This window comes from Hypanus sabinus, chromosome 1 (assembly GCF_030144855.1).
Source record: "Hypanus sabinus isolate sHypSab1 chromosome 1, sHypSab1.hap1, whole genome shotgun sequence".
NCBI lineage: Eukaryota > Metazoa > Chordata > Chondrichthyes > Myliobatiformes > Dasyatidae > Hypanus > Hypanus sabinus.
Window position 1 is genome coordinate 177,776,187 of NC_082706.1, and position 26,614 is coordinate 177,802,800.

At 39.2% G+C, this 26,614-nt stretch overlaps 2 protein-coding genes across 4 annotated transcripts in view; both read right to left on the minus strand.

Annotated features, from left to right (window-relative positions):
* The window catches only part of mybl1 (v-myb avian myeloblastosis viral oncogene homolog-like 1), a 69,423-nt gene extending 65,028 nt beyond the window's left edge, over positions 1-4,395 (minus strand). For both annotated transcript variants that reach the window (XM_059953209.1, XM_059953149.1), the window contains exon 1: positions 4,127-4,395. In XM_059953209.1, coding sequence (XP_059809192.1) covers positions 4,127-4,146 — 20 coding nt within the window. In that variant the 5' untranslated portion in view covers positions 4,147-4,395. The remainder of the gene's footprint in view (positions 1-4,126) is intronic.
* Positions 4,396-19,763: 15,368 nt separating this feature from the next.
* The window catches only part of vcpip1 (valosin containing protein (p97)/p47 complex interacting protein 1), a 30,014-nt gene continuing 23,163 nt past the window's right edge, over positions 19,764-26,614 (minus strand). Inside the window, exons 4-5 of one of the 2 annotated variants that reach the window (XR_009514354.1) lie at positions 23,127-23,355; positions 19,764-21,055 (exon numbers count right to left, since the gene is read on the minus strand). The gene's annotated coding sequence lies outside the window, so the exon portion shown is untranslated. Of the gene's footprint in view, positions 23,356-26,614 lie in introns of both variants that reach the window. The other variant, XM_059982063.1, reaches the window with a different exon arrangement.

The window sequence follows — 26,614 nt, forward strand, 5'->3', positions numbered from 1 at the left end:
CTAGTAACTCACAGTGGGAGGCTATTTCAGAAATATCCTTTGTAAGTTGACAAGTACAGCACGTTTTTTTCCTCCGCAAGGGAAGGGAAAGACAGTCAAGTTTTAAAAAAAGGGCAGAAAACTGATGAAATTCACAGATTCATAAACAGTGAGTATCAGGTGATAATAGCAAGTAAACAAAGTAAAAGCAGATATGGCTAACTACATAGGAAAGATTGATGCACTTGATTGCATAACATATAATTGGAATATGCCATCTGAGCAAAATTGATAAAAGAGCATAGTTTGCATAGAAGTTTGACTGCTCCATCCAAACCACCAAAATAAGCTTTGCTTATATCATGAAAGTAATGCAGGAACACTTAGAACTGAAACCACTGCAGAATTCTTTAGGTTTCATAAGCGGAATCAAAAGCAAGGGGAGTCCACTTCAGCTTATGTGACTGAATTGAAGAAATTATTTGAGCACTTTCATTTCAAGCATGGGCTTAATGACGCACTGAGCCATTACCTAGTTTGTGGAATCTTACAAGAAAGTATTCAGAAATGGTTCCTAACTGAAGCACAACTCACATTTAAAAGAACAGTTGAAATTGCTGTATCTATGGAACCAGCAGAGACGAATTTGAGTTGCAGTCAGGAATGAAAGTGAACAAAATAGCAATATCTAAACAGAAATTGGCCCGGCAGAACAAATTGTGTTGCCATTGTAGCAGGGGCTCACATACACCAGATCAATGCAGGTTTAATGCCAAAACTTGCAGAAAATGCAACAAAGTAGGGCACATACAAAGAGCATATTGGTCAGAAAAAATAATTGGACTGCACAGGGAAGAGACAAATCTAAATAGCCAAGTTGCAGTTTCAAAAAGAGCAACAATCTGCATGCTGTTGATGAAAATGTAGATAACGATAGGAGTGACACAGTACTGATAAGAGATTTACAATGAGAAAACTAACAATAGACAAGCAACTCAGCTTACACGAAAAGTAAACAGCAAATTAATTAAAATTGAATTAGACCCTGGCTCAGCAATTTCAGTCAATCCACAAAATGAATTTTAATGACATTTCAAAGATACTGAATGGAAGCCTGTAGATATCCAACTAATAACTTATACCAGAGAAAAGTTAACACTTGTGGGAATGACATTTGTAGCGGTGAAATACAACAACTAACAGGCCACATTGGACTTGTATGTGATAAAACAAGAGGGCCAGTATTGTAGGGCCATGATTAACTGAGACAACTACAACTTGATTGAAGATTTATCCCACATCTCCTGCAATAGTCAAGTGAAAGTCAATTTTAAAAGGTACTGGATAATGCCACAGTAATGTTCAAAAATGGCAATGCAAAACTATGTAACAATGGCAATGCAAAAATATTAAGGGTAAAATAGTTTTCCACGAAAATGCCACACTCAAGATTTACAAAACCTGTCCAGTTCCTTATATGATCCATGATAAAGTAGCCAGTGAGCTAGATCACATGGTTGTTAAAGTTATTTTTTCCAAGGCTGAATGGAGCCTATGGGCAACACCAGTAGTCCCAGGAACCTAGAAAAATGGGTCTGTCAGGACCTGTGCTGATTTTAAGGACACCATCAACCCAGATCTGAAAGTAGATCAATACCCTCTGTCCAGGAAAGAGGATATCTTTGTAAACCTTTTCAGATAAAAACACTACAGCAAAGTGGAACTAGCTGAGGCCTACCTACAGATGGAGATGGAAGCATTTCCCATGATAATCACTCACAAAGCCACTATATTCAGCTTATTTTTGGAGTAGCCTCTGCACCTGCACACTGGTAGAAAGCTATGGACCATGTGTTGCAAGGCTGCCTACTCAGTGTTACCTGGATGACATCATTGTTACTGGTGTGGATAACAAGGAACATTTCCATAATCAAAACTAAGCAAGGAGGAGTGTTATGTATTTAACATTTCAGTAATAATGAGTAATATTATAAATATTGTTTGATTAAATATTCTTTCTTGTTTATATAATTCATATGTAAAAGTACACGGACGTCATATGTCATTACCACTTCATAACTGCCCACCTCACTAAAGTAAAGAAACAACATATACACGATTTATCCCCAGCTCCGTGCTTTTCTTTCAATGGCTTTGTGTTTTGGAGTTACAAAATACAACACAAGCCATCTGACTTAATATAATTTATGAATATATTAGATTAGTATATATAGACATTCACTTTTCAAAAAAATGTGCAAAAGATAGCATTTTTAATAGAAAGCTTTGATAGATCAAATTAACTTACAGAATCTGTTCATCCAGCAAGCTGTTTTAGCAAAGAGCTTTAAAACTAGTTTGAAAATATATATGTTAATACACTGGCTTTTGTTTTTAATAGTAGAGCACAATTTGGTACTTAAAAGGTGTTTGGAGTTTTGCCACACACCAATTTTTCAGACATTTTACACTATCGAGATGAACCTCCAGAACTATTGCTCACAAAGTGCAAATATTTAATTCTATACATGGTTTAAAAATAAGTGATATTATCAGAGTAAACACAAAAAGCAACAAAGAGAAAAAAATATTAAGTACACCGACAGGTTGCGCCATGGTCCGGCATGGCAATTTGAACGCACAGAAATATAAGCTACAGAATAATGGACACTGCCTAATATATCACAGGTACATCGGTCACTATCACTGATAGTGTCTTCAGAAGATGCTGTCTTAAAAAAGTAACGTCTTTCAAAGATCGCCATGCCACTTTTTTTTTCCACAACTACCATCAGACAGGAGGTATCTTAAGTCCAATATCAGGTTCAAGAACAACACTTCCTTTCAAACATTTGATTGTTGAACTAACCAGCAAAACACTAATCACTATGGTTAAGCAACACTATGATGACCTTGTTCTAAATTGGACTTTGTTTTTAGCCTTCAAATTGAGTTATTTCTTGTAAAAACTGTGTAATTTAATGTTTAATTTAATAAACAATCAGTGGATTTAAGACAAATTCTTAAGATTCCTCACTTTACAATTTGGTACCAATTACACACAATTTTAACTCGGGGTACCCTTAAGCCAAAAATCATGTGATCACATTGCCGTCTTAGTAACAAAACAAAAAGATTATTCATCGTTAAAAAAGATTATGAACTTTTTAGAAGATAACTTTGCAAGAATTTCTTTGAAAATCAATTGTTTCCATACATTCAGATATTGATTATTGTACTTCGTTTGGATATATGGAGGAGAACGGGCTAGGGCGAATTTCGTATAAACCGTTCACATAAATAACTTTGACTGAGAACAGTTAATCACATGGGAGGGATAAAAAACATCTCCGAATCAAAATAGATGGAATTTCTGCGACTTATTTTACAATATCCTACAATCGTTTATTAAAACAACGAACTTCAAAAATATATTTGATATAACTCTGAAGAGGGATGCACCGAGATTTCTATTGGGAAATGGTCCATCTAGTTGCTCTTGGTCTCATTCCAATCCAATTTAAGATAAAATTTTACTCCACTAATCTAATGTTCTCGCAAACGTCCGATCATTCAACCTGATCATATACCATAAAACGTCCGATCATTCAACCTGACCATAAAGCTAAAAACTGAAACAATTTCAACTAACCCTGAAGAGTGGCAGCTCTCCCCGATTTTATTTTGGCGGAGTCCACTGATCGGTTTCAAAACGATGTAATGTAGCACGCCCAGTCATGCATGATGTGGCAAACTCTTATGTACAAGGACATATGGATGACAGATTAGAGTGTACAGAAGTACATTTAACCAAATTGGCGCGTTACACCTAGTGCACTTTGACTTTCCTGGTAAATTGTAATATATTCGTAAAAAGGTTAGCGTCCATAAACGATTTGTTTTGAACGCAAAATCCCCTTTTGGCAATAAAAAAAATACAACAGGTATAATATTCAAAAGACAAGCATAACAATCTTGCGGTTTTTTCTGACTGTGCAGATGTCGCAGTGTCACTAAAACTTGCCGAAGACAGCTGGCAGCAGGCGCAACTCATCTGGCATAAAAATGAAGAGGAGACGGTGGGTGTAGGGGTAGGAACTCCTCCCCGATCACAGTTTAAGAGAGAAGCCACTGGCTACGCACTCACCTCCGAGCTCGCTTAGCCATCACTGTCAGTGAGCACTTCTTCCCGGTACCTACAGTCACTCAGTCGGGCACTCACGCCGGGTCTCCGGCAAAGTCGGCGCTTAATAATCACTTCGCTGTGGCGCTAGACACCGACTGGCCAAGGGTCACTGCTTGCTGACTCAGTGCCAAAAGTGGAGTCAACATATTCCCGGGCGCCGCGTCTCCGCCAGCCCTCTCCGTAGCCACTCTCACGCTCCGGCTCCGTTTCTATGTCCCGCCAAATCTCGCGCCAGCCTCCCTCTCAAACATTCGCCAACAGCATTTGAATGTGCGCACGCGTCCAGGCCGTTCATAGGCTTGAAACCAGCCGGGTGGGCGGGCGTTCGCAGGAACTGGAGCGTGAATGGCGGGAGGCGGTACCGAGCGGCGCTGCGGCCGCGGCGCATCCTGGTCATTGTAGTTCGAATGACGCGCTTTGAAACGCTTTCGCTTGTCAGGGCGCGAAATGATCGGCTGCAGTGCCATCTCGTGGGCTGCTGCACGTACAATCCTCAGCGTTTTGGCAAGTTTTTCCTGCCCTGTGACATTACATACAGTGAATACGTTTCCAGTGCAAGGTTTCCATTGCAACATCGACTGCTCCTTCCTTCCCCAGATGCACGACCTACTGAGTTTCCCCAGTAGATTTTTTGTGTGTGCGTTAGTCAGATTATCTGTTGCTTCAATATTCGCAGTCTTTTGTGTCTCCGTAAAATAACCCCCTCCCCAAATATATCTCAACCTGTTGCTTCTCTTATTTATGCCCCTTTCGGTTAGTCCTGACGAAGGGTCGCGGCCCGAAACGTCGACAGCGCTTCTCCCTATAGATGCTGCCTGGCCTGCTGTGTTCCACCAGCATTGTGTGTGTTGTTTGAATATTCAGCATCTGCAGATTTCTTCGTGTGTGCTTCTCTTATTTTCCGTCTTACCAAGTGAGCGATGTTTGGTGCGGTACTCAATGCCGGAAAGCTACTTCAGTGAAGAGATCCTGAAGGAATTAATTTTTAGCAATTCTCTTCTCATCCCCCGGAAATATTTATGCTCATACACGACCGTCCACCGCCGTCTAATTCCAAACCATTACTGTTCCCCTGCTTTCACGCTATTTTATTCAGTTCCATCTACAAACGTTTGTACTTGTCCTGAGGCTCAATGGTAAATTTTCAGCAATAGGGACTAAGATGGAGCGATTGCCTGCTGAGGAACCATCTAAAGCAGTGAAAAGGCATAGCTGAGGGAGTTGGACCGAGACCCTTCATCAAGACAGTTAAGGTTGGTGGCAGAAGCCTTAATAAGAGAGGAGAGGAAAAAGAGTGCAAGCTGGGACTTGATAGGTCAGACCAGGTGACGGGGAGGTGGGTGGCTGGGGCTGGGAGTGGTTAGGTGAAGGGGTGAAGCACTGAGAGGAAGGTATCTAATCAGATAGGAGCACTTTTCCAGTTTAGCAGCCTCATATGTGACACCTTGTCAGAAGCCTTCTGAAGATAAACAACATCCATTGACTTTCCATTGTCTATCCTGCTTCTAATTTCCTGGAAGAATTCCAACAGATTTTTGAGGCTAGATTTTTCCTTATGAAAGCAATGCTAAGTTTGGCCATACCCCCAAATCTCATCTTTAATAATGGATTCTTAACATCTTACAGAACACAAGTCAGGCCAACTGGCCTATAATCAATTTCCTTTCTTTTCCCCATCTTCTTAACGAGTGCAATAACATTTGTAATTTTCCAGTCTCTCCAGAACCTAGCAATGCTTGAAAGATTAGTACTAATGACTACAATCCCTTTCAGAACTCTGGGGCATAAACTATCTGACCCAGGTGACACAACTACTTTCAGAATCTTCAGAATCACTTTCTCTTTAGTAATAGCAACTGTACTCACTTCTGCCCCCGACACTCTCAAACTTCTGGTATGTTGCTGATGTCTTTCATAGTGAAGACCGATGCAAAATACTTCTTCAATTCATTTGTTGTTTCTTTGTTCTGCATTGCTACTGTTCCAGCATCATTTTCCAGCAGTCCGGTGTCCACTTTTGCTCGTCCTTTACTCTTTATATAAAAGTTTTTTTTTACCCTCTTACCCTCTAGCTTATCTTCGCTTCATCTCCTTACTGATTTTTCATTTGCCTTCTGTTGGTTTTTAAAAGTTTCCCAATCCTCTATCTTTCTACTAATTTGTGCTGTATTGTATAATCTTTTTTGCTTTTATACTGGCTTTGACTTCCCAGAACCTCTGGCAATAGCTGTTCTACTGTAATCGCTGGTAGTGGCCCCTTCCAATCAACTTTACCTAGCTCATCTTTCACACCTCTGTAGTTTGCCTTACTCATCTGTGATACCTGATAATCCAATTTTTGTTACAGCCCTCCCTGAGGGTTCCTTTACCTTAAACTCCCTAATCTAGTTCATTTCATAACACCTAACCCATAATTAATTTCCCCTTAAGGGCTCAACCACAATCTGCTCTAAAAAAAACATCTCTTAGGCATTTTCCTTTTATTGGGATCCAATACCAATCTGATTTTCCCAGTCTACCTGCATATTGAAATCCATCATAACATTGCCCTTTTTACATGCCTTTTCTAATAACTGGTCTAATTTGTACCTCTCATCCTGGGTGCTATTCAGAAGCCTGTATATAATTCCCCACTGGGGCTCTTTTTATCCTTGCAGTTTCTTAACTCTATCTACAGGGATTCTACATCTTCTGATACTGATCGCAAGACCCTGCAGCAGATAGTGAGGTCAGCTGAGAAGATCATCGGGGTCTCTCTTCCCGCCATCACAGACATTTACACTACACGCTGCATCCGCAAAGGAAACAGCATTATGAAGGACCCCATGCACCCCTCATACAATCTCTTCTCCCTCCTGCCATCTGGGAAAAGGATCCAAAGCATTCGGGCTCTCATGACCAGACTATGTAACAGTTTCTTCCCCCAAGCTATCAGACTCCTCAATACCTGAAGCCTGGACTGAGACCTTGCCCTATTGTCCTGTTTATTATTTATTGCAATGCCTGCACTGTTTTTGTGCACTTTACGCAGTCCTGTGTAGGTCTGTAGTCTAGTGTAGCGTTCTCTGTTGTTTTCTTTTTTTAACGTAGTTCAGTCTAGTTTTTGTACTGTGTCATGTAACACCATGGTCCTGAAAAACATTATCTCATTTTTACTATGTACTGTACCAGCAGTTATGGTCTAAATGACAATAAAAGTGACGACTTGACTTGACTACATCACTTAAGGATATGATTTCATTTTTTAATCAATAGTGCCATCCAGCCTATCTGCCTGTCTTTTCAAAAGGATATTAAGCTCCCAGCTGTGATCTACTTTCAACCATGACTCTGTGATGCCCACAACGTCATACCTGTCAATTTCTACTTATGGTATAAGCTCATCTACATTTTAACTAGGCATGGAGCCTCCATTGCATAGAATCACAAGAGGCTATACAGAGTTGTAGTTCCACCCAGTTCCATCATGGGCATAACCCTCCCTGCCATTGAGAACATAATTAAGAAGGCAGCATCCATCATTAAAGACCCACATCATCTTGGACATGCCTTTTTCACCTTCTGGAGGTAGTACAAGAGCCTGAAGATCTACACTCAACATTTTAAGAATAACTTCTTCCTTTCTGCCATCAGATTTCTGAATAGCCCATGAACACTGTCTCATATTTCTCTTTTGCACTATTTATTTACTTTCATAACCTATAGTAATTATTGAGTTTTGCATTATACTACTACTGCAAAACAAATTTCACAACGCGTCTGCAATAATAAACCTGTTTCTGATTCTGACTATCCTGAACTTTAAGTATCCAGATGGTTTCAATGAAGTCCCCTCTCGTCCTTCTGAACTCCATCAAATACTGAATCAAAGGTAGTGACAAATCAGCATATAGGAGGGAGGCTGAAAATCTGGCTGATTGGCGCCACAACAACCTGAACAAGCTCTTATTCAATGTCAGCAAGACCAAGGAGCTGATCACCGACCAGGAAGGAAAAACCAGAGGTCCATCAGCCAGTCCTCATCAGAGGCAAAGAGGGTCAGAGGTTTGTCGAAGTTTTTGCTGTCATGCTGAATCTCTGCATACTCCTGAGGAAGTAGAGGTGCTGCGGTGCCTACTTCACAATTGCATTTACATGCTGGGTCCAGAACAGGTCCTCTGAAATAGTAATATGCAGGAATTTTTAAATGCTAACCCTCTCCACCCTTCAATGAGGACTGGCTCATGGACCTCTGGTTTTCCTCTCCTGAAGTCCATAGTCAGTTCTTTGGTCTTGCTGATGTTAAGTGAGAGGTTGGCGTTATGACATCACTCAGCCAAATTTTCATCCTCTCTCCTGTAGGCCGATTCATCACCCCCTTTGATACAGCCCACAACAGTGGTGTCATCAGCAAACTTGAATATGCTTTGCCACACAGTCATAGGTGTAAAGCAAGTAGAACAGGGGGCTAAGCACACAGCCTTGTGGTGCAGCTGTGCTGATTGAGATTGTGGAGGGGATGTTTTTGCCAGTCTGAACTGACTGGGGTCTACAAGTGAAGAAATGCAGAATCCAATTGCACTGGAAGGTATTGAGACCAAGGTCTTGGAGCTTATTTATTAGTTTTGACGGGAGGATGGTATTAAATGCTGAGCTGTGTAAAAAGCTGAAGAGATTACATCTGCTGTGGACCTGTTGCACCTCAGTTGCCTCTCAGGCAGGAGCTGAAATATTTCATCACCAAGCTCTCAAAACACTTCATCACTGTGGATGTAAGTGCAACTGGGCAAGAGTCATTGAGGCAGGATATTATGGATTGAGTATGCCTGCAAGAAAATGTATCTCAGGGTTGTATATGATGACATATATGTACTTTGATAATAAGTTCACTTTGAACCTCCCCAAAGAATTTTAACAGTTAGTCAAGATCCCTCTGTAACGAAACTGTGCTTAAAACTTCATCCTATTGTGTCATATTCTTCCAATATTGTGTCATTCTTAATAATGGATTTTTAAATCTTACCAACCACCAAGGTTGGCCTATAATTTCAGGCCTTTTGCTCCCTTCCTTTCATAAACAGTGGTGACACATTTAGAGTCGTAGAAAAATACAGCACAGAAACAGGCTCTTCAGCCTATTCAGTATGGGTCAAACCATTTAAACTGTCTGGTCCCATCAACCTCCACCCAGACTTCTCCCATCCATGTACCTATCCAAACTTCTCTTAAACGTTGAAATGTAAATCACATCCACCACTTGCATTGGCAGCTCATTCCACATTCTCACTCCCTCTGAGCAAAGAAGTTTCCCCTCATGTTCCCCTTAAACATCTCATCTTTCAGTCTTAACCTATGAGTTCTAGTTGTAGTCTCACCCAACCTCAGTGGAAAAAGCCTGCTTGCATTTACCCTATCTATACCCCTCATAATTTTGTATACTTCTAACAAATCTCCCCTCACTCTTCTACTGTCTAGGGAATAAAATTCTAACCTATTCAATCTTTCCTTATAATTCAAGTCCTCCAGTCCCACCAACATCCTTGTAATTTTCCCTGTACTCTTTCAATCTTATTTACATCTTTCCTGCGGGTAGGTGACAAAAATTGCATGCATTACTCCACTTTCAATAAATTATGGACCTATATTCACAGATCCCCTTGTTCTTCCGCAAGACTTTGTGCCCACCACTTACTGTGCAAGACCTACCCTGGCTGGTCACTAAATTCCATCTGCCATTTTTCAGCCCATTTTACCAGTTGGTCTAGATCCCACTGCAAGCTTTGATAGTCTTCCTAGCTGCCCACTACATCTGTAATCTTGGTCTCATCCACAAATTTGCTGATCCAGTTAACCACATTGTCATCCAGATCATTGATATAGATGACAAACAGTGATGGACCCAGCACCAATCCGTATGGCACTCCAGTAGTCACAGTTGTCCAGTCAGAGGCAACCATCTATTACCACTCTTTGGCTTCTCCCACAAAGCCAAAGTACAAATTCACTTTATTACCTCATCTTGACTGCCAAGCAACTGAACCTTCTTGACCAACCTCCGATGAGGGATCTTGTCAAATGCCTTGCTAAAGTTCATGCAGACAACATCCACTGCCTTGCGTTCATCTACTTTCCTGGTACCTTCCTCAAAAAACTCTATAAGGTTGGTTTGACACAACCTACTGTGCACAAAGCCATACTGACTATCCGTAATCAATCCCTGTCTATCCAAATACTCATATATCCAATCGCTTCGAATACTCTCCAATAACTTTAACACTACTGATGTCAGGCTCACCAGCCTATATATTCCTGTTTTACTCTCAGTCTTTCTTAAGCAGTGGAACACCATTAGCTATCCTCCAGTCCTCCAGTATGTCACCTGTCGCTAAGCATGATTTAAATATCTCTGATAGGGTCCCTGCAACTTCTGTGTTTACCTCCCACAGGGTCCAAGGGGATTTATCCACCCTATTTTTCCTCAAGACAGCAAACACCTCCTCCTTTGTAATCTGTATAGGGTCCATTACCTCGCTGCTGTTTTGCCTCACTTCTAAAGATTCTGTGTCCGTCTCCCGAATAAATTCAGATGCAAAAATTCCATTTGAGATTCCCCCATCTTTTTGGCCCTATGCATAAATTACCATTCAGATCTTCCAGAGGGCCAAGTTTATCCCCTGTAATCCTTCTGCTCTTAACATATCTGTGGAAGTCTCCAGGATTCTCCTTCACCTTCTTGGCTGCTGGAGTAATTTCATACCTTCTTATAGCCCTCCTGATTTATTTTTTAAGTATTCTCTTGAATTTCTCATATTCCATAAGTACATCATTTGTTCCTACCTGCCTATACCAGTTAAGGCATGGGTAGAAATCTTAAGATCATAACCCTGGAGGTCCTGAGCTTTAACTTAGCACCTAAATCTCTGAACTCACTCCTCTCTCTTTCTATGTCACTGGTACCAACATGGACCATGACCTTGGGCTGCTCACCCTCACACTTAAGAATGCTGAGGATTCAATCCGAGATGCCCCAGACCCTGGCACCCAGGAGGCGATATGCCATCAGGGAATCTCACTCTCGTCCACAAAACCTTCATTCTGTTCCCCTAACTAACAAATCCCCTATCACCACATCTCACCTCTTCTCTCCCCTTCCCTTCTAAGCCTCAAAGCCAGATTCAGTGCCAGAGACTTGACCACTGTGACTTTCCTCTGCTGGGTCATCCACCCCGCTCCAAACGGTATCTGAAGTGATATACTTGTTGTTAAGGGGGATGGCCACAGGGGGACTCTGCACTGACTGTTTAACCCCTTTCACCCTGATCCTTGGGTATAACTACCTCTCTATATGTCCTGTCTATCAACCCCTCAGACTTTCAAATAACCAATAGTTCATTGAGTTCCAGCTCCAACTCCTTAACGTGGAATGTTACAAGCTGCAGCTGATTGCATTTCTTGCAGGTGGAGTTGTTAGGAACAGTCTGCTCGCATCCCCCGTCCTGTAAGAAGAGCATTCATCTTTCCTGCCTACCATCCCTACTGCTCTCACTGAGCAATGATAAAGAAGGAAACAAAAAATAAACTGAAAAATATCTACCTACAGCTTTTCACCTTCTCTTACTCAAACCTCTCCTTGTTGAAGTCTTGAAGAGCTAAAGCCTCAAAATCCCCACTCTAACACTATCCACTCCAACAAAGGTCATTCTACCTGTCCCAAACTTATTTTAATCTGCACTTGAAAATTAATCCGTCTCTGATTGGCTGCTGTTCAAATGTCAAAACTCCCACGAAGCACTGCTTTTTAATGCACGCTTTCTGACCTGAGTGTATTAGTCTTTCTCTCACTCCTGATCTCTGATTCACCACTGTTATTTGGCTGCAGGTGTTCCTTGAAAAATCAGTTATTCTGCCTCTTTCAGAACTCTGGAGGGTAGACCAACCGGGTCCGGGTGATTTATCCACCTTCAGGATTTTCAGCTTTCCCAGCACCTTCTCTTTAGTAATGGTCATTACACTCATCTATGCCCCCTGACTCTTCTTGAATCTCCGGCATATTATTTATGCTTTCCGCTGTGAAGACTGATGAAAAATAATTATTTAGCTCTTTGCCATTTCCAGGTTCCCTCATACAATTTCTCCAACATTTTAAAATGACCCATTTAAAATCGTTCATTTCAAATGCTCTTGCCTCTCTTACTTTTTATGTATCTTGAAAAACCACTTTTGGAATCTTATATTGACCAATTTACTGCTGTATTTCATCTTCTCTTCTCTCATAGCTGTTCATAGTTGTCCTCTGTTAGCTTTTAAAAATATTTCTCAATCCTTTGATTTCCCACAAATCTCTGCCATATTATATGCCTTCTCTTTGTATTTATCCTATCCCTGACTTCACTTGTCAGCCAGATTGCCTTGTCCTCTCCTTCGTGTGCTGCTTCTTCCTTGGGTTGAAATTCTGCTGCCTACTGAACTACACCCATAAAGTTAAGAAAAATGACAGCCATTCTCATCAGAACAAAATATTATGATAGGGCTCAGTAGGATAGATGCAAAAAGAATGATTACCATGGCTGGCACTGGAAGGTGGTTCTGGAATTAGGGGCCGCTATTTCAGGATATAGGATTAAGATATTTGAGATGAGGAAGGAAAAAAACACAAGGGTGGTGACCTTATAAAATTCTTTACTGCAGAACATTGTGGACGCCAACTTACCAAATATATTTAAAAAGGATGGATAAATTTCAGGACACAGGGCATTGAAAAATTGCAGAGGAAATTGAAATACAGTATTGAGATAGAAGATCATTCATGATCACATTGAATGGGAGAACAAGTTCAAAGTACCACATGGACTACTGATCCTATATTTCTGTTTTTAATATTACTGTAACATATATTTTGGAAATTCATTTTATATTTTATTTGGAACATTAAGAATGAAAATCGTGAAAAAATGCATGTTTTATTTTGAAAACATGAATAATTTGGTTACTTCATTCACAAACAGTAATAGTGAAAAATGTTCATGATAAAGAGCTTTAATACTGTTAATATTTATGAGCATTATGTAATGTAAAAAGTTATTATGAATACTAGTCTAGAGAGTAACTTGAAATTTTATGACAAAGGAATAAAAAATTGTGGCAAGGAAGAGTACAAGATTTTTGATTACATATATCTTGAATAAATATGATATTCAAACTAAACTAAATAAATAAGAAATTTTGCATTAGGCGGATTTACAGATGGCTTATTTGAACAGCCTTATAAAATAATTCTGTGAAGCAAAGGCAAATATATTAGTGAAGTCTAGTAAAACTCAAGAGTATAGAAATGAAAAAAAAATCTAATTAAAGGTGGAGGGGCATGATAATAAGCAAATTAAGTTAAATTGCCAGCTTCTTGAAATGAAACCAGGCTAAAATGCCAATAAAAGGAATGAAGAAAATGAATTAGTAGAGCTAAGGGAGTAAAATTTAGCAAAACTAACTCAAAGCACCTGTTGGATTATGATCCAAATTCATGTTTGTTGTTATAGTTTAATCAGGCTTGCATAATATGATTTCTTGTTTTTCTATAAACATTTAGTATATTTGGCTGTGGGTTTTTTGCAAGCCTTATGCGTTACAGCAGTGTAATTCAGTACCTTTTCTGCAATACTGTTATCTCTACTGAGTTTCCTTTTCACACTGGTTTGGACTGGCTTGTAATATAAGGAGGACAGGTCAATGGCTGCTTGCTGCTTCTTGCTGATGCTGCCTGGCTTGTACTTTGATGAACATAAGATTTGTACTTATTCTCAACTTCCGAAGAACCTTCAGGATAACAACATCTCCATATCTATAATCTTGTTGTCAGCAGTTGAGAGGATTAAGGATAGGTAAGAATCCACTGTGAGATAAATGTTTCAACATGTATATTCAACAGGAGGTAAAACCAGAAGGCAACGTCAGACTGCCTTAGGGACTCCAGCTCCTGATTTGTCCTTGGAGTTTACTCCTGAAGCCTTTCCCAAGAGTGGGTATGGCTGCAAGACAGCGGAGGTTTGAAATCAGAGTCCTAATTGTCAGAGAAGGATCTACTTATTACATCAATATACTATGTAAAGAAGTCTAAGAATGAGGTTAAAACCTGGGGATCCTCTATTTTTAAATGAATCCAAGCAGTACTGTACTGCTCTGCAGAATCCATTGTTTTAATCTGCATGGCTGTGCATGTTTTATTTAAATTTTTGACTGTATATAATCGATTGGCATAAGTTAAAGAAGTTATTATGTACTGGGGTCAGGCTACCATGTAAAATTTATTTATTTATTGAGATGCAGCGTGAAGTAGGCCCTTCTGGCTCTTCGAACCACTTTGCCCAGCAATTCCCCAATTTGATCCTATCCTAACCACGGGACCAATTAACCTACCAACTGGTACGTCTTGGCATTGAGAGAAAGAAACGGAGTATCCAGAGGAAACCCATGGGGAGAATGTACAAACCTTGCAAAGCTGCAGTGGGAAACGAACCTCTGTCGCCTGTACTGTATAGCATTGTGCTAACCACTACACTACTGTGTCGCCAACAAAATAGAGAATGCCCCCTTGTTTTAAAAAAATTGCCCAATAATGCAAAATATCACTAACCACTGGCCACTTGGTACAAAAATTCTTTTCTAAGGATCATCACCTTGTCTTGACGAAGAGGTTTGAGAGTTCCTGAGATCCCAAGAGTGATATTGTCTGGAGTTTAGCCATTGGACACATAGCTCCTGGTAGTAAGATCAAGGGGGAAGGTTCCAGACATACAGTGATCAAAACAAGACCTCAACAGTGCAGCTGACAGAAAATCATGAGACATCATATCAGAAACGAAGGTGGAGGAAGGCTGCAGCAATAAAAGGTCCCCAGTCATCTTGCACTTCATGCCACTGGACCCTGACCCCAACTTGTCAAGGAGCTACCCATGGAGCAGCCTCACCACATTAAACAAAGTTAAGCACAGGCATTCTCCTTTGAGGGAATCCACCATAAACACTGCATCAGCATATGCGGATTCCAGAACGGCATCTACAGCCCCCTGAACACCTACCAATAGGCAACCCCTTAGGAGAACATCACACTTGACTTGAGTGATTACACTACTACTAGAATTAAGGGATGTTTTACAATTGCCGTCAGAATTAGCTGTATTGAAATGTTGAGGCCATTCCAAAATAGACAGAATTGAAACATAGAAGTGCACTGACAGAGGAAAGAACCAAAAAGACAGTACAAGAAGGAATAAATCTTGTACTAAAGTCATATGATCAACCTGATCTCCCTCTAACACAGAAACATAAAGGATATTCAAGAATTGTAAGCTCAATTCTCTCATGAAGAGAACTAGTCCTGGATGGAGAATGGTGAGAAATTACATGATAGATCATGAAGGTATGGCAATAGTCATAGACTGGTAGCCCATGTTGCTTCCTTATCTGACATAGCAGATACGTCACTTAGGACATACAGGGGATGACCAATAGATTCTCTTAATAGTGATGGAATCCAAGTTCATGTCACAAACCTGGCAAATGCTGGAATGATTCATGACATGCCAGAAATCAAACCCAGGAGCAACAAGAATGCTACAATAAGTAAGTGTTCTAGCTCCATCTGCTACCATTTTGGCACCTACAAGTGGATTACATTACATTACCAAAATACCAAGGATGCTCACATGTACTGGTAATAGTGGACAAGTTCTCAAGGTTGGTGAAAGTTATTCCAGCAAGGAAAACTACTGCCACACCTATAGCAAAAACTTGTCAAGAATTGCATCCCTAGTTGGGGACTGCTATGCCACATTGACTCTGACCAACGGACACACTTCACTGGAAATATATGTCAGGAGTTATGTTGACTGATGAATATTCAAGTCAAGTCACTTTTTTTTATCGTCATTTCAACCATAACTGCTGGTACAGTACATAGTAAAAATGTTTTTCAGGACCATGGTGCTACATGAATGATACAAAACTACATTGAACTACATATTGAATGATCCTTCTGCTGTTCACATTATCCGAAATTGTCAGGGCCAAATGGAAGAAGTGAAATAGAACTAATAGCCAAGACTGACTTATGTATCACGTGTAGGGTGTTCCCATGGCCTATGGCCCTCATGGTCCTGTGCAGAATCAGAGCAACTCCAAACAAAAACTAAACTGAGACTGTTAGAGGTGGTAACAGGAAGATCTATATCATTGCCTGGAGCTACTGACTTCAGAGAAACTGATCTGATGACAGCTTAGTTAATTATTGTATGAAACCTATCCGAACTGTTCCATTTGCTTCTCAACAGGTTTCTGCTGCCTAGAAGGGGTACACACCTTAGTTCCTGGTGAGAAGGACCTTTTTAAGTGACATTAATTACTAATCCAGCTGTAAAGACTGAAGGAAAAACTAAGTGGATACATGCAAGCAAGCTAAGGTGGCACCATGAAGTGAATACATAGACAGCAAGCACTTAGTGACTATGCCACTAGGCTGCTGCGAGAAAGTATCACTGACCAGCCAGAAGATACCAAGCAAAGTTGCTAGCCATTGAGCATGATTAAGCTTCATTACTGAGGCTGGCACATTTTTCAGCCTCCGAATTCTCGGAGGTACTGATTCAAGTTATTGAAGTTAGAATGGGGGTAGGGTGCAGTCTGATAGATTATGGTCCAGATAATTATCTTGTAGTTGTAGTTTTTTTATTTTTTTATGTGGTATTATGATTACCTGTTTGTTGTATAATTTTAGCATATTTGGCTCTGTATTTTTCTTCGCCTCAAAGCCTGAAATGTTCTATGTACTCTGTTATCACAATTGAGCCTCCTTATCGCACTGCTTCAGACTGGCTCATTGTATGAAGAGACTCCTTGCTGACATTGCCAGCAACATCTTATATCTTATATCTTAAGTTCTGATGAACATCTTATAAAGAGCTGTAACCTTAAGAATGGTGCCTCATTCTTAACTTCTGAAGAATACTTTGGATAAAACATCTCCAGAACTAACACACTTTTGCATGGAACAGCAAGTCAAAAGGAAAAATAATGCATACGTGATCTCATTGGCTCTCCATGTGGCCTTGGACCACCTGGACAACAGCAATACCCATGTCTGGCCACTGTTTATTGATTATAGCTCAGCATTCAACACCATCATCCCTCTCAGTACTAATGAAAAACCTTCAAAACTCCCTCTGGAACTGGATTCTTGACTTCTTCATCAGTCAGTGTGTTTGGAAACAACATCATACTGACAATCACCACAGGTGCACCTCAAGTACGTGGGCTTAGCCCACTGTTCTACTCTCTCTCTCTCTACACCCACAACTGTGTGGCTAGGCACAGCTCAAGCGCCATCTATAAATTTACTGATGACGCAGCTATTGTTGGCAGCATCTCATAAGGTGATGAGGAGGCATACAGGAGTGAGATAGATTGGGAGGTACAGCACAGAAACAGGCCCTTCTGCCCATCCTGAAACCACTTAAACTGCCTTCTCCCATCGGCCTGCCCTCCATGGGAAAATAGCCCTCCATACCCCTACCATCCGTACACCTATTTAAACTTCACTTAAACTTTGAAGTTGAGCTTCCATGTACCACATGTGCTAGCATCTTGTTCCACATTCTCACGACCCTCTGAGTGTATAAGTTTCCCCTCTTGTTTCTTCCAAATATTTCACCTTTCACCCTTAACCAATTACCTCTGGTTGTAGTCCCACCCAACCTCAGTGGAAAAAGTTTGCTTACATTTACCCTTCATGATTTTGTTTACTTCTATCAAATCTTCTACATTTGAAGGAATAAAGCCCTAGCCTATTCAACCTTTCCTTATAACTCAGGTCCTCCAGACCCAGCAACATTTTTGTAAATTTTCCCTGCACTCTTTCAACTGTATTTACATCTTTCTTATAGGTAGGTGACCAAAACTGCACACGATACTCTAAATTAGGCCTCACTAGAGTCTTATACAACTTCAACATAACATCCCACCTCCTGTAATCAATACATTGATTTACAAAGGCCAATGTGCCAACAACTTTCTTTGGACCCTATCTACCTGTGACACCACTTTCAACAAATTATGGACCTGTATTCCCAGATATCTATTCAACCACACTTCTCAGGGGTCTACTGTTTACTGTATAAGACCTACCCTGATTTGTCATCCCTCACACTTGACTGCATTAAATTCCATTTGCCATTTTTAGCCCATTTTTCCAACTGATCCAAATCTCTCTGCAAGCCTCATGGTCCACTATACCCCCAATTTTGATGTCATCTGCAAATTTGCTGATCCAGTTAACCACATTATCATCCAGATAGTTGATATAGCTGACAAACAACAACAGACCCACCACAGATCCCTGCGGCACACCACTAGTCACAGGCCTCCAGTCAGAGAGGCAATCATCTACTACCACTCTCTGGGTTCTCCCACAAAGCTACTGTCTAATCCAATTTACTACCTCATTTTGAATACTGCGTGACTGAATCTTCTTGACCAACTTCCCGTGCAGGACCTTGTCAGTAAGATCAAGGAACTGATTCTGGACTTCAGTAAGGGAATGTCAGGAGAACACACATGCCAGTCATCATCAAGGGGTCAGCAGTAGAAAGGGTGAACAGTTTCAAGTTCCTGGGTGTCAACATCTTTGAAGATCTCTCCTGAGCTCAATATAATTGATGCACAAAGAAGGCACATCAGCAGCTCTATTTCATTATGAGTTTCAGGAGATAAGACCATAAGGTATAGGAGAATTAGGTCCTTCAGCCCATCAAGTCTACTCAAACATTCCATCACGGCTGATGCCAGATCCCACTCATACACTTGCCTTTTTGCCATATCCTTTAATGCTCTGACCAATCAGGAAATGATGATCTTGTGCCTTAAATATACTTGGCCTTCACCACAGTCTGTGGCAGAGCATTCTACATATTTACTACTCTCTCATAGAACATAGAATAGTACAACACATTACAGTCCCTTCGGCCCACAATGTTGTGCCGACCCTCAAACCCTGTCTCCCATATAACCCCCCACCTTAAATTCCTCCATATACCTGTCTATTAGTCTCTCACTTAAAAAAAAATCCTCCTTACCTCTGTTCGAAAGGGTCGTCCTTCAATTTTGAGGCTGTGCCATCTAGTTCTGGATACCCCACCACAGGAAACATTCTTTCCACATCCACCCTATCTAGTCCTTTCAACATTTGATAGCTTTAAATGAGATTCCCTCGCATTCTTCTAAATTCCAGTGAGTACAGGCCCAAAGCTCCTCATGTTAACCATTTCATTCCCAAAATCGTCCTCGTGAACCTCCTCTGGACTCTCACATCCAATGACAACACATCCTTTCTGAGATAAGGGGCCCAAAGCTGTTGACAATAGTCGAAGTGTGGCCATATAAAGGCTCAGCAATATTTCCTTACTTTTGCATCAGGCCAACACATTCCTTTGCTTTTCAGCTCAAAGCCCGGAGCAGCTACCCACTGAGCATGCAACACTTTAAATCTGGCACAAGCATAGCAGTTCCCACTCAAGTACAGATAAATTAACAACCGAGGAAAAGATGAATAGAGTTATTTAATTATTTGGTATTTTTTATTGTTTATAATTTTAAAGGAACAATGTTTTTCCATTAGATTGACTCCCAGCAAAAGAATTGTACTGATAAACATCATGACCCAGGAACAGAGAGCTAGCAGTTTCAGAGCAGTAGCCCATTATCCGACATAAATAACAATTATTTCCCCTAGAATAAATGGAATTGATATCAAAGGAAAAGATGAATATAAGGATTTATAAAATAACAAAAATGATCTAGATGCAACTATTAAAATTTAGTGGATGGGAGAGGATGAATAGTTACATGCCAACATCATGGAAGGTTAAATCAGACTGTTTTTCCTTATCCCAGAGAATACTACATCTGTGCATTGGGACCCAAACTATAAAATGTCTATCTCTTTCTTTTAGCGTGTGCTGGATACATTTCTGGAAGGGATATAAATAAATCCCATTATTTCATTTAATATTGCAAATTCTACATTCAAAAGAAGTATTTAATCTCTACTTAAATGAGCTGCACAAATGCAACAAATATGAAAAAGAAAGTGGATAATGATGCTACCTATAAAATCACCACTTAGGATGCAAAGATGAAATTAAAAATTCTCTCTGCTGGTCACATGTAGAAATGCAAATATTCAGGCAAAACCATTTGAAATGTTAAAACCCTTAGACAATATGCACGGAAACATTATTTATTGCACTTTCAATAAATGCTCATAACTCATGCTAACAGATACTTATAGAATATACTTATTTTTAGCATTCAAGAAAAGTACTCCAAGTACTGTACAAGTCACTTATAGTACTGTACAATATATACTATTATATTACAGATGTTACATTATAGAGTAATTCATTGCAGATATTTAGTACAGCAACCACAAATATAAACAAACCAAATTTGCTGAACATTTGTTGGTGTCATCCTGTTATCATAACTGCTTCAATAGATTTTTCATCAACTTTTTCACTTTGTTTTAAACAGGATTTTTTATCCATTAAAAATAAACCATATATACAGTATACTATCCATACATACTCAGGGTAACCTTAACATGTTTCAATAACTGGATGGCAATCACTGCAAACAAAGTCCAGCTGTTGTGGGATATTTAACTTTAGGCTTGCTTTGTGCAGTTTATCTGAATTCTCAAATTCAGTCTTTTGGTTATTTTACTTTAAAGAATGCCTCACCCAACATATTCTGCATGAGATCTACTGTTAATTTTTAAAGGATAAAGTTGAAAATCCCAAAGAAATATGGCATTGAATTTTAATGTAAATACTTAAGAGTTGTCTTACAATCCTCACGAATTACCTAAAAACAAATTCAAAAGCAAATGAATTATTAAAATAGCTTAAAGCCCAAACTGTCAGCATACTGCTCATTTTGAAAAGTAAAGCATTCCTGTGAAATTTGACTTTTACTTTATATTTGTCAGAAAGCACCTTTTTATTTGCATTTTATGGATGCATATACTTAAGTGTCTGAAGAAGACAGAACATTTCAAGCAACCTTAAAAATTATTCAATTGCCATTACAATTACTATAAAGGAAATCCATTAAAATACAAACTTAAGTTAATATCAAGTTTATTTGGCTATGATACTGGCTTTTCAGAGCACAGTCTAAATGAAAAGTAGAAACTCTCAACTTTCTGTTCCTACAAAGCAAAAATAATCAGTTTACTCCTAGGAAGTAACTTTAACATATCATTGTGGGCTTACGGATTCCATTTCATTTTTCCAAAGGCAGACTTCTTCTTTTAATCATATTAAGGTTTATGCATTTTGATTTCACACAAGGAGTAAACATCCCTATTCACACAGTGGCAATATTAGTATTCACATTTCAAAAAAAATCAGAAAATATTTGGTAGCTCTTTCATTTCCAATCACAATGCAGTCTTGTTAAAACTATTTAATACACACAGCTACTGTAAAAATCACCTGCTATAGTTAATAACTACTCTACTTGACTGCTATTAATACAAACATTGTTGGTGATTTTACATACCACAATATGGCACCTTTAAGTGGAGAAACAATTGTTTTCTCATAATTTGTATCACTTCAAGTGGAATATAGTGGGCAAGATGTATGATACAATTTGGTATTTTGAGTGAGAATAAATGATTTTTTTAAAATAAAGATGTTTAATTCACTTTATTTGCAACAGCTAAATATTTGTTGTGATAATTTTTTTTAAAGTGACATTATGAAAAAAGATATTATTTTATAAAAACGAATTAAGCAACTGGAAAATAAAATGGCCAGTAAACCTGGCATCTTTACTTCCGAAACCCGTAAAACTCTACAGTTTGTTCTAAAGCATTCTTAATTTCCAATTCCTGACAGTTGCTTTGAAAGTGGATTGCAAGCTTGTTGTACTTATTGTCCTTTACAACAAAGAGTGTGATCTCCAGTCTGACATACCCTGTTGAATCACATTTCTGGCTGACATCTGTAATGGAAAATAAAAACACAACTAACATTTCAGACTGGGTGTGTGCTTAAAGAAGAGAAAAGGAAATTGGACTTTTCTTCCCTTTTATTGGGCTTTGAAATTCAATTTTGCAAAATAATTTGGAGAACTAAACCAAACTACATTGCACCTAAAATAAAAATGATTTGTACTGAGAGTGCAATAAAATAGTAACCTCAATTTATTGATTCAGTCTTGAAAATAACAACCTCTCAGTGGAGCTTCTTATTTTCTCCAAGATTCAACTTCAGTTCAGTAAATACCTCTAATATTCAAAGCAAAAAACTGAAAATCTACAAGAATGCAGAATTCTCCAAATTATAAAATTGAACGTATGCCCAGGTGAGATTTACAAGCGCAGAACTAGCCAATTGCACAGCAACAAGTATTCCATCCCCAACCAAGGATTAGCCACAAACCAATCTGCATATCACAGAAATAAACTAAATGCAACCCAAATATTTTAACTGCAGGTCATTTCATCATCACTAATTGAGCTGCCCTATATTCAGGTCACAGTTGAACTTGTTAGTTAAAAGAAAACTGCATGAATCTCAAAATTGTCACAAATGTTTCTGTGATATTTTTATTTTGCATCAAATTAAATAATTAATCATAGTAGTTTACTTGAGATTATTTCTGCTGAGTGCCAAACAAAAAGTAAATACAACTTTTATTATATTAGGTTCTAGTTGCAGTCCCAGCCTTGAGACTTGAAAGGTGAAGTATGTCTGCATCTTTCTAAAAAGTGACTATGTTTATTTAGTATTAATGGATGGACATCACACACAACCTTCAAAACTTCACATTTCAATACTTCGTTTCAAGCACAAACATCACCACCAACTAATATTGTTAAAAGCAATTTTGAGTGTATCAAGGAAATGTGTTATATGAGACTCACCTCTCATTAAAGAGGTCTTACTGAGTGGCTGCATCAAAAATAGAATCCAAGTACAAGCTAACATTAATGATTAATGAGGAGGACAGTAGTAAGGCAGACATCATTGTGTGGATCACCAAGAATAATCTTGATATGATGCAATGCATAGGAAAAATTAAATCTGATTCTGTATTTTGAACACGATGAGTTCCTTTTGCCATGGCCCGAGTCTTGTACGAAGCCAGCTTACCTATATGAATGGAAATGGGGTGAGGGAAGGGAAATACAACAAATAATTAAATTGAATGCAAGCTGATTTTTTCCCCTCCACATCACTAATTTTCTTCCTTTTCCAGAAACAGAAAATACACCTGTAATACACTATGAGATGTCCTTAAAAAAATTTGAAAAGTACTTTAAAACTGTACATCTTTCATCCAACCAGCCAAAGACACAGAGTGACAGCACGATGTAGAACTATATACAATGATTGTTCAACTTCTATTGTTCAATACACGTGCCAATTCAGGAGTGGAATTACTAGCTTTGTTTTCTTTATCAGCTCTATTAATATGTCTCCAGTCATCAAGACAACAACACAAAAGAAAATAACCTCAAATTTCAATCACAAATTTTTGGTTGAGAATCACTCAATTAGGTTTTCAGACGATCTAGATGATCTTGCCTTTAAGCAAGCAACATTTTTGTACTTTAGCAAATTAGATTTGCTATATTTATTAATATGTATTAGTGAAGTAACAAGTAGAGCTGCTGTTTTGTAACTCTAAGAATATGAATACAATCCTGATCTGTGGTGCTGCACATAGTCACTCTGATCTTGTGTTCTTCTTTAATACATCACTAAAACATGCCATAGGTTAATTGGGTATCATAATTTGCCCCTGGTGCAAGTGAACAGTTGGAGAACCAGAGATAGTTAGTGGACATGTGAGAAAAAAAAATGGACTGCCAGGAAATGAGAGGCAATGGGATTGGGTCTTATTGGATTAATTCAATATGCCAAATAACCTCACATGCCCTAAGAAAATTTAAAATAATGCAGAAGCAAAAGAGTTGGGCTCCTTTCAGCTCCACAGCCATGTGTGGTAATGAATTCCAGAGATTTACCACCCTCTGGCTAAAGAAGTTCCTTCTCATCTCTGTTCTAAAGGGACGACCTTTTATTCTGAGGCTGTGCCCTCTGGTCTTAAACTCTTCCATGATTGGAAACACACTTGATGTGTCCACGCTATCTAGGCTTTTCAATATTCAATAGGTTTCCATGGGATTCTTCCTCATTCTTCTAAACTCCAGCGAGTACAGGTCTAAAGCCACCACATGATCCTCTACGATAACCCTTTCAAACCCCAAATCATTCTCATGACCTCCTTTTGGACCCTCTCCAATACCAGCAAAATGCTCTGCTCTTATTACTAATAAACATGTGTCACAGTAGATTTAATAGGTAGACAAGTACATTGAAGCTTGAAGATTGATCTGAATTCCAGACATTCATGTCTGATGGCCAAAGCCTGGAGACTGGTGACCTAGAGGCCTATCCTGCGGTTGGAGGACTGTCTGTGTGCATGTGGCTTAGGAAGAAAACAAGTTTCTTTTATTGTTTGCTGTGTTCTGTGTTGTTCTGCCAAGTGTTGTGGGCATATTATTTCACACTGAAATATTTGGTGACACTTATGATATGTCCCCAGCACATCTTTAGTTTGTGTTGGTTGCCTACTCAAACAATGCATTTCACTGTATGTTTTATTGTACATGTGATAAATAAATGAATCTGAATACAACATTTTAACTAATGATTTTTGTTAGTTTTGATACAAGATTACACCAGGAATGAACATATGTAAATTTAATGTCAGATCATTTAGCAAATACTGTATGTGTGGTTGTGATTCACACATTCCAAGACAATCCTTGCTATTTAGTAACAAACTTCAGGTAACATACCCAACCCCATTCCTTCTTCCTTGTTACAAGATTTTCCATTTTAACTTGCATCTTTTGCTAATCTCAATTATTTTTTGCTTACTACTAAGAAGCTATTCTAAATAGCATTGCATAAAATGTTACTGCAACCAGCAGTTATAAACATAACAAATTAAAGTTATTGACATGTGTGCCTCATTTTAATCAATTTTCACAATACAGGGTTCCTTTGTTGCTTCTGAAATTCTTACAATGTAATATGAACTGAATGCTGTTGTTCCATTGGATCAAGAGAAATAAATTAGATTTGTAAGGTACGCAAGATGATGAGAGGCATTGATTGTGTGGATAGCCAGAGGCCTTCCCCCCACCCCCAGGCTGAAATGGCTAACACGAGGGGCATACTTTTAAGGTTCTTGGAAGCAGGTACAGAGGGGACGTCAGGGGTAAATTTTTCCCCACACAGAGTGTGATAGGTGCATGGAAAACACTGCCAGCAATGGTGCAGAGGTGGATACAATAGGGTCTTTTAAGAGACTCTTAGATAGGTACATGGACTTAGAAAAATAGGGGCTATTGGTAGGGAAATTCTAGACAGTTTCTAAAGTAGGTTACATGGTCAGCACAACATTTTGGGCCAAAGGGCCTGTAATGTGCTTAGATTTCTATGTTCATCAAATGTTTGAATTTGTATATATGTTAATAAACACATTTGTACTGACTTAACCGTTAGATTTTTATTAAATAGAACATACTGATGTGGCTTCCTGCTGAAGAACCCAACATCCTACTTTCATATTTTGTACTATGAAAATTGCAATATGCTTTGTGAACGTGAATCCATATTAGGGATCTGATTATCCAACTCACTGACCTCCGTTGATACCCCTGCCTCCCACCCTTACCCCATCCCTATCTATTATTTTAGTCTGGTTCTCTTTCTCTCTTTTTTTCCCCCTCACAATAATCTCTCCCCCCAGCCCTACCTTTATTTCTCTTATTTCCCATAATTCTCCACCTTCCCCCTAGCCCATTTCCCTCCAGCCTATCACTTCCCAGCTCTCTACTTCATCCCTCCCCCCACTTCTCATCCCCTCTCCACCATCCCATGTTACTTCACTCCTGATGAAGGGTTTTGGCCCGAAACGCCGTCACTACCTCCTCCCATAAATGCTGTCTGGCCTGCTGAGTTCTGCCAGCATTTTGTGTTTTTTATTTGTTCCAAATCATAACTCCTTTTTTAAAATACTTTCTTTTTGAGAAACTCAAGGCTTCCTGTCCCCATTCTAACAACTTTTAGAGTATTCTGTCAAGCAGCAGATTGCAAGACTCTTCAGAGATAGTAAAAACCACCAAGAGGATCACCAGAGTCTCCTTTCCCTCTATCTGTGGCATTTACCAGGAGCATTGCAGACAAATGGCCCAAAGCACTGTTGAGGATCCCCACCACCTACAATCTCTCTGACCCATTATTGTCAGGAAGGAGGTACAGAAATATCATGCCTAGGACTGCCAGACTGGGTAACAGCTTCTTTCCCCCAGGCCAAGAGACTAATGAATACCCT